This window comes from Desmodus rotundus, chromosome 8, assembly GCF_022682495.2.
Source record: "Desmodus rotundus isolate HL8 chromosome 8, HLdesRot8A.1, whole genome shotgun sequence".
Classification (NCBI taxonomy): Eukaryota; Metazoa; Chordata; class Mammalia; order Chiroptera; family Phyllostomidae; genus Desmodus; species Desmodus rotundus.
In genome coordinates, this window is record NC_071394.1 from 96,691,001 (window position 1) to 96,704,397 (window position 13,397).

The 13,397-nt window shown below is 45.4% G+C and overlaps 2 protein-coding genes across 2 annotated transcripts in view; one reads left to right on the forward strand and one right to left on the reverse strand.

Annotated features, from left to right (window-relative positions):
* SYN2 (synapsin II) overlaps positions 1 to 13,397 on the forward strand; it is a 202,674-nt gene that overhangs the window by 162,791 nt on the left and 26,486 nt on the right. Inside the window, exons 5-7 of the mRNA XM_053929697.1 lie at positions 2,340 to 2,429; positions 12,584 to 12,646; positions 13,047 to 13,189. Coding sequence (XP_053785672.1) covers positions 2,340 to 2,429; positions 12,584 to 12,646; positions 13,047 to 13,189 — 296 coding nt within the window. The remainder of the gene's footprint in view (positions 1 to 2,339; positions 2,430 to 12,583; positions 12,647 to 13,046; positions 13,190 to 13,397) is intronic.
* Positions 2,423 to 10,626, reverse strand: TIMP4 (TIMP metallopeptidase inhibitor 4). Its single transcript, XM_024556671.3, has 5 exons — positions 9,991 to 10,626; positions 8,815 to 8,912; positions 8,267 to 8,381; positions 5,535 to 5,659; positions 2,423 to 4,889 (listed from the first exon to the last, which is right to left on the reverse strand). The coding sequence occupies exons 1-5, from the start codon at positions 10,127 to 10,129 to the stop codon at positions 4,692 to 4,694; spliced, it is 675 nt and encodes a 224-aa protein (XP_024412439.1). The 5' UTR covers positions 10,130 to 10,626; the 3' UTR covers positions 2,423 to 4,691.

The following is a 13,397-nucleotide window of genomic DNA, read 5'->3' on the forward strand; positions in this document are numbered from 1 at the left end:
TGCCAATACCACCACCCCCCAGCTCCCAAATCCATTCTTTTGTCTATACATAGAGGAAATAACCCTTATCAGATATTACATTTGTTTAATTGGTGACTGAGTGCTTGTGATTTAATCCAAGTTTCCAAGGAGGCAGGAGTTAGATGCCAAGCCCAGTACCTTGAACAGACAGGGACTGTTGGAGATAAGGTTGAGGAGGATAGGGTGAGCTCCCAGGGACCCAACTGGTGCTTGGGAACTGGCTACCGTTTTAGTCTTGGCTGTTCCAGGACTCTGGGAGTTTGCCGTGGGCTGTCCTGGCATTAGTGTGGTGCCTGTGTAAGTCTCCCACATGTTGGGAAGATAGAGACTCACATGCCTTGATGCCATGCCAGGGCGTGGGCTACAGCAGGACAGAGGTTGTTAAGCAGAGCTGGCTAGGGATGCTGAAGAGCCTTGGAAACTCAGGCAGAGCAGGAGTCCAGCCAGGCTGAGGTGAGCAGGTAGGACTTAAAGATCAAATGAGGTGGTAGAGAGAATCGGAGGAGGCAGGAAAGGTATGAGGGGTTGGTCTTGATAATGAAAACAAGTTGAAGAACCAAGAATGGTGAGGACAACAGGGTACAACAAAGAATGCACCAGGCAAGAAGAGACGTGGCAGCCTCAATTCCAGGCATGGTCTGGGAGCCTAGGCTTCCCTTCACTTCTCTAGCCTCAGTCTCCGCATTTGTAGAATGAGATGTGTGGTCCAGAGCTCTCTAAAGTCTCTTTCAATAATAAAACCTTAGGGGTTTGAGAGTCCACGAATCACACTTTCAGAGATCTAGAGTCACCAACTCTGTTACTCAGGGAAGTGATCCAGAAATTTCAGCGTTTTCCAATGTTTCGAAAACAGTAAAAAAAATTATCTTTGCTCATCTTTGGACCACAGCAGATGATCATTTAAACTACAGTTTGATGATGGAGTTCAGGAGGAAATATAATAAAAGATGTTGTTTGTGGTAAAAAGTTTGAGGAATTGGTCAATTCTCTCATTTTATATATGAAGAAAATGAGGCCTGGAGAGGAGAAATCATTTGCCAAAGTATACCTACCAAGTTAGAGGCAGAACAAGAATCAGAAGACTTCAGTTTTCTAATAACCCAGTTCTGAGCTTTTACTACCGCAGCCCCCTCTTCCCCACTGGCTCATGTGCCAACATCCTTTATAAAGAATAGGATCTGAGCTTTTGAAAATGTTTTATTTTTTTTAGCTCTCCTTTCTCTGAAAAATAGAAGGCAGCTTTTCCTTCTAGCAGTTCCAAAAATCTGTTGCTTAGACTGTGAAGTAACCCAGAAGCACTAGAGGAAGGACGGTGGTTTACCCCTGCTGCCAATGCACTAGGGATGGGTGTGTATGTGGGGGGTGTGAATGAATTGAGTAGGAAAGTACTGTGTGTTTCCTGTGGCAAGAGCATGGTTTTTGCAGAGCCTGAAAGGCAGCTACTTGAAGGAATAAAAAGAATTATGAATTGGGAATAAAGGGGTCTGGCCCTGAATCTGGCTCAACTACTGTGTGACCTTGGGTAAGTGACTTGTCTGGGCCTCAGTTGCTTTGCTTATTAAGTAGGGGGTTGGGCAGAGGGTGCTAGATGTCTGCCAAAGGCGTTTCAATCCTGACACTGTAAGTATGTGTACTTCACCTATTCCTCATGGAACTGTTCTGGTTTCTCATAGGTAAAGGATCCAGCTGAGTTCAGTTCTTAGATAAGTAGTAAGTCCCAGAAATACTGGGTCTGTTTGTCCTGTGTACAGGACTGTCAAAATCTTCCTAAAGAACAGCTTCATGCATGACACCTCCTGCTCAAACTCTGATGACCTCATACTGCCTGTAGGGAAAAGCTACCGTTTCTTTGCCTGGCATTTGAATTTCCAAGATTTGGCCCATGTTATCTATCCAGCTTCAATTCATCACTTGCCATTTCTAGAGATGCAGGTGTTTGGAATTAAAGACCCTAGTTTTAATCTCAGCTTCACAGCTTTGCAGCTCTCTGACTTTAGGCAACTTTTGTATCCTCTTTGAGTCTCACATGTAAAACAAAGATGATAAAGCATGTAGTTTCTCAATTTAATATGAGGATTCAATGAAATATCATTAAAATAGAGTAGGCACTGAATGAATGTTAGCTCACTCTCTCCTTTCCCTAATTAAAGAATACATTCCTTGAGAATAGGAATTGTACACCTCTTTTATATACTCAGAGCACTTTGCACAAAACCCTCAACAGAGCAAATGTTCAATAAATATTTTTTGATAGACTGTTGTTTTGTTTGTTCTGTAAGTTGTCTAGATAAGCTGAAACGTTTGCTTCTCTTTTACAGTTTGCCCAGCTGGTGGCCATCTATAAGACACTGGGAGGAGAAAAGTTTCCACTCATTGAGCAGACATACTACCCCAACCACAAAGAAATGGTAGGTGATCGAGTGGGGACTTCAGTCCCTTTACTATTTCCACTCTGAGCTTAATCACATGGTAATGGTGGGGCTCCGAAGAAGGCCTCAGTATCTCCACCCCAGAGAGACTCTGTGGGGGTTGAACTGCAGACCTGCTATGTGTGGCCAGAGTGGCTGGATTTTAGCTGATAGCCCCTTGTTTCCAAAATCTGGAGATAGGATAGGGAAGAGCAGAAACAAGGCATTTTATCAGACTGAAAAAGTAGCAAACCTATGGAGCAGTAATCAAAAGATCCTACTGCTTTGGGTTCTAGCCCTGACTCGCTAGACTAGTCATTGGACTAATTACATTTACTCACTTTGTCACTTTCCCAACCAGAAAGTTAAATGGGCATAATTATTTCTAACCAGGTTGTCTAACTTGATACATAATTTAAGTGACATTTTTAAAAAAGTAATAGCCTTTTGGAAGAGTGTGAAGCACCCCTCAGGTGTCAGGTGCTATTCCTGTTATTACCAGGGCCTTCCATTCCCTTGGCTTTTGTCAAGATTGTGAGAAGATTGTGGGTTAACATTATGCCTTCTCTGAGGCCATCCAAGGATATCAGAAGGAGCAGAGAGTTGGCATGGTTGGTTGGTACGGAGGCTATTGCTATGGGTTTTCCTCCATGGAGACCTTGACCTCACCCGCCTTTCTTCCTTTCTGTCCCCACATCCTCTGCCCCAGGGCTACCTGGTGAGTTGGTGATGGTGCTTAAGTCACCAATACAGACTCTGCCATAGCATTCCAAGTGTACTCTGGGACAGCGATTATGTTTGTTCCCCTCTCACTCCCTTCTCCAAAAAGGATCTCCATTTGCACCATCTCTGTGAATCAAGAGCCTTCTTCTGGCATATTGTGCATGGCCCTGCTTATCAGCAGACAATACATAGAAGATTAATAACAACAACCTTGGGCCTTGAAAAGAACTACCTCCTCCATCTTTTCAGAGCTTCCCCAGTGAGAGGCTCTGGAACCTTAGCCCTTGTCCTTAATAAATCCTTGAGATCAACATCAGGGCTTTTCCTTTTAGGACAAGCCAGGAAGCCTTGCATAGGCTAAGAAACCCTAAAGGGTCTGTGCTTGGAGTTCTCAGGGAATCCAAGACACAGTGGTAAGGGGACTGAGTGAAAGGGAGGATGGGGAGTGAAGCTAGATTTTTCCTGCTGTAATATCTAGCAAGGCTGACCACTAAAAAAAATAAAGAAAAGAAAAAAATTGCAAAAGTATGTTCTCCATCTACCATTGTTTTCCCTCAAGGTCTCTTGTGTTATTCCTGTCCTATCCTCTATCCTGAAATTTGCTCTCAAAAAAAAGACCTCTTAAGATCTCTCTGAGGTGTGAAAAACTAAAGGGGAATTTTAACTCTACAAGAGAAAAGATTTTTTTTTTTTGGCTTAAAAAGAAAGTTTTCAAATAGGAATTAAGACATCAGTAATCTGGCAGAGAAGGACTTTCTAAAACAAACAGAAAAGAAGCCTTATGGATATCAGTTGAAGGCATTAAGGATAGTTAACCTGCAGAGACAAAACCCAAGTCTGTTCTTATCCGAAGAGATGTGCTGACTGGGCCAGATCCTCTGCCAGGAACGGTGTAGAGGAGGGAGGTTAGGCCACTGTAGGTCACATGTCGAGTGACTCTCTGCCCCTGCAAGTCACTTCCCTAAACAGATAGAAATGTATGAGAGGATCAGGATGAGTTGAGGTTGGAGTAGAGGATATACAGCCATAGTATATTGTTCTTTTCCTTCTTCTAAAGCAGCCTGTTTATGATACTGTTGACCTGTCTTCTGGTATTGTACATCAGAAGGCTACACCATCTCATATACATAACATTCACCATTTCTTCCCCATCAGATCAATTAAGGTAAGAGAAAACACATTTTCCTAGAGAGAAAAGGGAATGGTTGTGGCCCAAACTATTTTGCTTCTAAGCCAGAATTAAAACTTTCAGTAATAGGTTCTGGCTAGACTAAAAGGGTTTGGGAGGCAGGGGAGAAGGGCTGAGGGTAGGATAGAAAAATCATGCTACTTTCCCTAGCCTTTGACAGGTTCTGGGCTGGGGTCCAGACGTAAGCTGAACATGCCTCAGCCCTATTCTAATACTAGCCAGACTGTCCACTTGGTACTTCCCATTGGCTGGCAGCAGTGAGGCAGATGGTGATAGCCAGAGCTCTGCAGGGAAGAAGAACTGGCTTGGTCTTCAGGACTCCTGAAGGATTATGGTGGTCACTGTTCCTGCTAGGGCTGGATGATGTCAATAAACTCCTTCCTGAGGGGCAGGCGCCCCTCGTACCAGCTGCAGGTGCCATCAACATGCTTCATGCAGACATAATGCTGGGCTTGGTACCCATAGAGTTTTCTTTCCAACAGCCAGTCTGTCCAGAGGCACTCGTTGGGGGCCGCAATGGTGCAGGGTACTGTGTAGCAGGTGGTGATCTAGAGTCATAGCCATACAACATCAAAGTGAGTAGGGTGTCATTTTTCTAATTTCCTTTCAGACTTCTACATATCCTTACAGCCTAGCCAAATGACCCTGCCTTATGAAGTTTTTCCTAGTTTCCAAAACTCTCCAAGTTCTCCTTCCCCTGTGCTCCCCATATGCAGTATTGCCTCTCTAATGGCATCTCTGGGGTCAGACCAACCTGAAGGTCCTTACTCTACTGCTGACCTTGAGCAAGTTACTTTACTTCATAGAGCACTAATTTCTTCACCTTAAAATAGGGATCTTAATTCTTCATACATTTGTTATAAAGACTACATTAAAATATCTTAAATAAATTGACCATTAGAGGGGCTGACAAAGAGTAGACTCTGTTTAAAAGGTAGCTATACAATTTCAGTTTGCCTTAGATGATGGCCACCTTCCCCACCAAAATGTAAGTGGTTTGAGATCAGGGACTGTGGACCATATTGCTTCTCTATCTCCAACTTCATGTAGTGCCTGATCCATGGCAGATCTCAAGTATACTACAGGAAGTGAATAAATGCATGCATGAAGGAAGGAGTACATCAAGGGTGAGGCTGCAAGTCCCAAGACCCATTCCCACCCCCAAAAGACCTTGGAAATGGACATTTTCTTACTTGGCAGCCACAATTCAGATGATAGTGATGGTTCAGACTTTCTCTTTGCAAAAAGGACAGGTTCTCCCAGGGCTCAATGTAGTTGCAAAGATGGATGAAGACTTTTCCATCATGGAGGACCTGACCTTCAAGGGGAGATGGAGGAGAACCTAGCATGAGGAATCTGTGAGGCTCCAGAAGCCTGGGTCCTTCAAAAGCCCAGAATTGCAGCCTCTTTTATGTGGTCTTTTCTTTCTTTCTCTTTTTCTTTTTCTTTCTTTCTTTCTATCTTTCTTTCTTTATGGCAGTGGTGACATGGGGCTTAATGAAGGGGCCAGAAAAACCTCTATAGTCTGTATATCAAAGATTATGTTTGTACAAAGGGGAGTTGTGGGATAAGGACTTTTCTTTAAGCATGGTGCAAGAGAGAACATGGGCTTTAAAGTGAGACTCTTGGTAGAACCCTCTTCTTTTCTATCATTTACCTGTTGTGTGACCTTAAGAAAGTCATGTAATTTCTCAACTGAAAGATGAGAATAATAAGGTTATTGTCAGGATTAAATGAGAGAATATTTGTAAAACTCTCAGCACAGTAGTGAGCCCATAGGAGATGCTCAATAAATAATAGGTCCCTTCCCCTTTCCAACTCTTCCCAATATCTACAAAGGCCAGTCTTTTTCCCCATTGATACCTATCTTGGTCTTTCCTCTTCTCCATACAAATGTTCCCCTTCCTTACTTTTCAAACTCCTATCTTCCAAAGACCCTTTTCAATACCACCTCATCCTCAAAGTCATCCCTGACCATGCTAGCCCACATCTCTTAGAACTTTAGTCACTCAATCATTTACTTACTGAGCAACTACTAGACCTGCTACCAGGAATACAGAAGTAAATGTGACAGGATCTTTGTCCTCAAGGAGCTTAAAAACAAGTAGGTCGGACAGAAAAGTAGGCAAAAATTACACTGTTGTGTGATTATATACAAGATGCAGTATAAGAACAAAGGGAAGCACAATTATCTCTGTCTGTGGAAGGGGTGTGGGCTAGGAAGGTGTCTAAGAGGAGATGATGCTCCTGTTGGGCCTTGAAAGGATGGGCAGGAGTTTACCTGTCAGACAAGTTGGGGGAAAGACTTCTGGACATTGGGACTATTCTGTGTAAAGGCGGAAGTGCACAGCCCAGCCAAATACCTTCTATAACCACCAAGTAGTTTAGTTCAGCTCTGGGGAAAATGGGGGGTTGAAACTGTCAGTGACAAATGGTAGGAGACAAAGCTGGAGAGGTAGCTTCATCTGCTGGCCCAGGGATGTTGAGGGTCCAATGGCATGCTTTGCCTCTGCCTCTCCCATACAGAGGCTCCTAGATCAGCAATTTGACATTCTTAGAGCTGGGAGTCCCTACCAGTGTATCCTCCAATACCTATGAGTTCTCAAGAGCCAACTCTAGACTGTGAGCTCTTTGAGGACTATGACTTGTTATTGAGTCACCATTCTCCTATCCAAGGCCTAGCAGCTATGTGGTTATTCATTCCTGAGTGGATGGACAGATAGTGGAACTCCTCCTTCTGTTCTCCTTATTTGCTTTCTCTTTTCCTTACCTTTCTAAGTATTTTTCATCCTTTAGGTTTAATTTAGATCCCACTTTTACAATGAAGCTTCCCTAACTGTTTACAGCCATACAGATACCTTCTTCCTGAATTACAAAATAACATACTATTAAAATTCTTCACTTATAGAGTCATAGTCTTATGTGGTTCTTTGTTATATCTCAACCTGCTCAGCATGGAGGAGACTTACCAAGTTCATGGAGAGAGACCATGTTAGACTCAAAGCTCCTAACAGGCTTTGTTTTGCTATACCCCCAGGATAGGGCCTGGGGTGTGAGTTAGCCTTACAGGCTCACTATGAGTCAAGAATGGCTGTCTAAAGCTAATGCCATCATAGGCTACAGTAATATAATGTGTGTGTTGGGAGAGACAGTTTTGCACACACACAATTCTCCTTTATCCTGTGAAACTAAGACCTCTCCTGTAGTGTTGTGTCCAGTTTATTGTCCTGTGCTAGGGAAGGGACACAGACAGGCTATATGTCATTGGAGAAGGTGACCAGGATAGGAGGGGCTGAGAACCATGGCCTGCAGACCTGGAGCTAGAGTGCTCACATCTGTCATCCTCAGGCCTCTGAGGGATCATTATAGAGCAGAGGGCAGAGCTGAATCCACAAGGGGCAGTTTTAGAGGGCCAGATTTGGGCTTAAAATACCAGAATCCTCATACCAACTATAACTGTTTGAACCCTGGTGTGGCTCAGTGGATTGAGTGCCAGCCTGCAAGCTTAAAAGTCACCGGTCAGGGCACATGCCTGTATTGCAGGCCAGATCCTAGTTGGGGGTGTACGAGAGGCAACCGATCAATGTATCTCTTGCACGTTGATGTTTCTCTCCCTTTCTCCCTCCCTTCCCCTCTCTCTAAAAGTAAATAAAATCTTAATGGAACCAGCTGCCCTAGGCTGGGAGAGCAACCCATCCTTAAAATAGTGAAGCAGTGGCCAAGATCACTGTAATAAGAACTCTTACATTGAAAGGGAAGTTACCAAGCCCCTCCCAACTCAGAGGTTGCCTCTTAGTGACACAGCTCTGTTTTATGCCTAGAATATGTCACCTGCTCAGAATGAGTCAAGGACAGCCCTGGCTCTTCCTTGGCTGCTGTCCCTAGGACAGAGACTATTGGGGCCACTTGCTGCTCTTTAACTTACCAGTTAAGATATACTGCTTCTGGCTGTTTGCTTCTAGTTTCACACCACAGAGGGAGGAATCAAAAGGTGTATAGATATACTGAACATCCTTGACTTTCTCAAACCCTTTAAACATCTGAAAAGCAATTACAAAATAGCAGTATTGGGTCAGTGAGTCAACTTTGTATCTTCCCAGGAAAAACTTCTCATTCTTCAATCTAAAAAATATTAAGCAAACATCTAGTTTAGGATTTGATGCACACAGATGGCTCAACTGGATCATTTCTCTCTTTAAAAAACAAATCTGAACCTTGGTTTATTCCAGTGAGAGGGGAAGTACCTCCAGCAGCCCCATGCACAGGACTGAAGGGACTTTGAGGGCCTTTCCTGCACTGTCACTCAAATTCTGTGGGCCCTGCTCACAACATGTCACCCACTTCCACTTCAGCATCTATACCCAGGATCATTGAGCCAGGTTGCCTGACCTCCCACCCTCACCCTTCCAAGAACACAGACCCCACTCCTCCCAAAAGCCCAGGGGATAAAAGCCCTGTCCTGTCCCCATGTACCTTTATCTGTTTGATTTCATACCGGATCATTTTTTTAGTGTCAGCAGGGTCTGCACTGGCAGGAACTACCTTCTCACTGGAGATTTTAGCCCGGATCACTGCACAGGAAGTGAAAAGAGGGGACCTTCAGCAACTTGTGGGAGCAGTCCATCTGGGATCTGGATGACCTGGGGCTCCTGGAGAAGTTTGTAGGGGAATTCGGGGTTGTGAGGAAGATGATGTACAAAGTGGGGACCTGAAAACTCCTCCTGTGCAGTGAGGCCTGTTAGGTCCTACAGTCTCTGCACTTTATGTGCTAGTTTTGAGAGTCTAGTTTTCCACAGGCACTCAGTATTCTGAGTGCCAGGGGGTGGAGGTGGGCATCAGGATAGAGGAGGGAGGAGGAGCTCTTTGAGGGCAGTCAGTGGGGTCATCTACTGATGTAGCCAAGGTCTAAAACAGAGCCTGCCTAGCGTTGATATTAGTAAATGTTTGTTGAATTAATAAATGATCTGACCCTGCACAGAGGTTGTTCATCTCTTGCCATTTGGGCATTAATCAAAAACTGTTTATGAAGCTTTTCCTCTGTGCCTGGCCTAACACTAGGTACTAGGTCCATAAACATGGTGAAGACAGGGTCCCCAATCCTGCAGAACTCGGTCTAACAGCACAGCACAACAGGAGCACAAAAGATGTAAGAGATGCTGTGTGGTAGCACCAAGGAGTCAGGAAGCCTTCAGAGAAAAGGAGATACCTGACTTTGAAGAATAAGTAGGAGTTTGCCAGGAATTTAAGGATGGGGGAAAGGACATTCCAGGCAGAGGGAAGAGAAGGGGCAAAAGATGGGACGTTTATAATGAAAACCGAACCTTCTGGCCCCTGGCTTCCCCCTCCCCCATCCAGGAGTTTAGATTAATCACAGGATAGTTCCAGTGACGTGTTCAACGACACTTGATAATTGCAATAGGCGGGTTGGGGGAGGGGGCAGATGAGGGGGTCGCTATGGACGCTACTTACTGAGCTTGCAAGGTTGCTATGGCGCTGGTCTTGCCCGACCCATTAGCCCCAACTGGAGGCAACTGGGGCGGATTTTGAGCTCCTCCCTTTCCCTGCAGACCACTGGTATACACAGCTCGGCCCCATACCAATCACACACAACCACCCCCTGCTGTGGACCTCCGGGGCCTTCTGACTCACCAAGCGCCGAGTGGCAGACGTGCTGCTGGGGGTGCGCAGGGGCGCAGCTGCACGCCTCGCCCAGTCCCGGCGGCCGTAGCAATGCCAGCAGCCGCAGCAACAGCGCCCAGCTCGGCACGGTCTGGGGGCTCCGGGGCATGACACTGCAGAGCCCCGACTAAGCCTTTGGGGTTTGCTGGACCAAACAGCCCCTCCAGGGCTCCTTCAGAACGCCTAGCGCCCCTCGCCCTAAGCTTTATGAGGTGGACCTAGGACCAATCCCGCCCCATGGGCTCCGCCCTTCTTTGGCTGTAGGCCACTTGAGGCTGCGGGACCGGCGGCCCTTCTGACTGGCAGCCTCAGTAAGATAAAGAGGGAAGCCAGGAGAGTCCCTTAGCTTCTGTTTCCCTGCCTGAGCAATTATAAGCCTTCCAGAAGTGGAGGGAAGGCACAGGGAGAGGGAATGGTGTCATGTCAAAAAGCGCAACAAAGACAAATGCAAGAGGCAGAAAGACCAAGGGACTGTGATTCAGGCAGAAGGAACAAGAGTGAGGAGAGGCACAAATAGAAAGAGTGTGAGACAGGCAGTCATAGAGAGGCAGACAGAATTACAAGAGACAGTGACAGTGACAGAGAAGGACGAACCCCTTGCTGAGCTGCACACTGGGAATAAGACAAGCTACTCAGGGCTTCTTTCAGCTGCAGGAAGTGTTTTTCAATGCCCTATTTAGGAGGCTCCAAAGCAACAGTAAACAGTAATGGAAAAAGAGAAAGTTGGGGTATGTGTGTGTTTGTGTGTGTCTTGGCTCTGTTGGCTGGAGGGTAGGGGGGAGTAGGGAGAGATGTCAGAAAGCAGCTTTGGAAACCCTTTCGCATACCCAGAGCCTCAGACTGCAGATGGCTGAGGACAGGACTTAGGGTGCAGACTCAAAGCACAGAGTATCCCATTACGTAGCACAAACCTGGGACCTCAAGGCCCTCTTCAGATCCTAGGCTATACTGACTCATGTTGCTACTCACTTGAGAGATTATGTCTTATACAGAATGGGGCAAAAATGGGTTTACAATTGTGAGTACACGAAGCACAATTTACTCTTGTATTATTTTCCATGTGAACAACTATAAACCTAGTTTTGCCCCACCCTGTGTATAACAAGGTAGGGCAACTTAGAAAACAAAGAAGCAAGGCTCTTGGAGCGGTGAGACTGGAGCCTTGTCCACTCTGCCAGAACATAGTGCTCCAGGGCTCCAAAAACAGAGGTACCCATGGGATGATTGTAGTAGGATGGTGTCACATACTGCTAGACTGGAAAGTAGGAGTCTGGGTTCTGATTCTACCACAAGGCAGCTTTGCGACCTTTACCTGTCTCACCTTTTTCTTCATAAAATAGGGTTGAACTACATGGTTTCCAAGGCCCCTTGAGCTCTTTGAGCCAGCCTCAGCTGGCCTCAGCCAGGAACTGAAATCTTCAGGTCAGATTCTCCCAGTCTACATAATTTCCATGGGAATCTGACTTTTCTTCAGTCAACATTATTTCCTTCAAAAGACATCTTTTCATTTTAATGTGGCAGTGATGTTGGAAAAGAAGGACAGATGTTTGAAAGAGAGCTGAGCCTCACTGAGGAAGATGAGATTTGGTGTCCAAATTGGTTCTTCATACAACACCCAGACTAGTATAGAGTCTAATGTGTTATTGGATGGGATCTCGAAAAGCATCCGATCCAGTTTCTTCATTCGGCAAATGGACTGAGGCTCAGTGAGGTAAAGTGACTTGTAGAAAGTCAGTGGCAGAAAGGACTATAGAATGCAGGTCTCCTGACACCTAGCCTCGTGTTCCTTCCACTGTACCAAATTACTTCTTTCACTGCTATTTTGTAACAGCCTACATTCCTGGTTTTGGAGGGTAATTCCTTTAAGTTTTTAATTATTCATCTATTAAAATACAGCTACCTTGAGGCAGAATTTACTCTTTTAAGGATTTCTATCCAATGATAAACATGTTGAGTTTTTATGTCAGCTCTCTTCCAAACCCCAAGCTGGACAGAAATAGGCCTTAGCATACTAAGCTGTTTGTTGGTTGAGCTTGAGGTATCGGTGAGCAATGAAGAGACTCACGGGGGAGAGAAGAGACAGGTTCAATTTATGAAAGCTGGATGTTTGAGAGAGAGAAGGGAGGATACTAAGAGGTTTGTGACAAAAAGGACATTGTGATTCCAAAGATATATTCCTTTTGTAAATATGGTTTACTAGGGTATAATTTACACACAGTAAAATTCATGCTTTCAAAGATGCATTTTTTCAAATTCTCTTTGGCTAAGGTCCAGTCCTGCCTAGGATTTGTCTAATGCAAAGAAGGTTGAAACAATGAGTTTTAAAGATGTAGAGAGTACCAAGTAGGAGCATGGAGTTCTCTTACAGATCTGCTGCTAACATGCTGTGACCTTAGGCAAGTCACTGTCACTCTATACGCCTCAGAGTTTTAATTTATAAAGCACATAGATTGGACTAGTTCTTTACAGGGCCCTTCTGAGGGCGTTCCCAAGAAAAATATTTGTAACATTCCACAGAGAGACAGGCACACTCTGACCAATTCTTTTGTTTCCCTGCTTTCAGCTGACCCTGCCCACGTTCCCTGTGGTGGTGAAGATCGGCCATGCTCACTCAGGCATGGGCAAGGTAAGGCTGGGGCCTGATGTGCTTTGGGATGGAGGCCAAGAAGGGCAATTTTCAGAGAGTCTGCTTATGGACTATTCTTCCCCCTCTGTTACTGAGGAATTCTTTCCAAGGAGAAGGGTATTTGGCCTCTCTGAAGTCATGAGTGTTATACAAACGGGCCTTTTTCAACAAGCAGAGTGCAGGCCACCTGCTTGGTTCTTTGGGCCTTTTGCAATAAGTGTGGCTCCGGAGCCGAGGAAGGGAAGCTAGAGAGAAGGAGTTTCCTAGGGAGATGTGGCACCTGGGCTTGCATCTGGATGGGAAACATCTTGATGAGTTTGGAGTCCCCGGGTTTTTGTGACTCTCAGTGTGTGTATATGTATGTCTCCTTTTCTCCCTGTCTGCCTTACTCCAACATTAGGTCAAAGTGGAAAACCACTACGATTTCCAGGACATTGCTAGCGTGGTGGCCCTCACCCAGACCTATGCCACAGCAGAGCCTTTCATTGACGCCAAGTATGACATCCGGGTCCAGAAGATAGGCAACAACTACAAGGCTTACATGTGAGTGGGGGTGGGTTCCCAGCAGATACTCTTCACTTTGTCCCCAGCCCAGTGGAGAATCCTTGAGCCCCCAGGTAGCAACCAGCTCTCAGTTTACTCTCATCTGGCCCACAGGTAGAGAACAGAAAGAGGGTGCCATTAGAATCAGGGAGTCTTAGCCTGTGATCCTTTCAAGTCAGAGTAGGGGTCCATGAACTAACATGAGAAA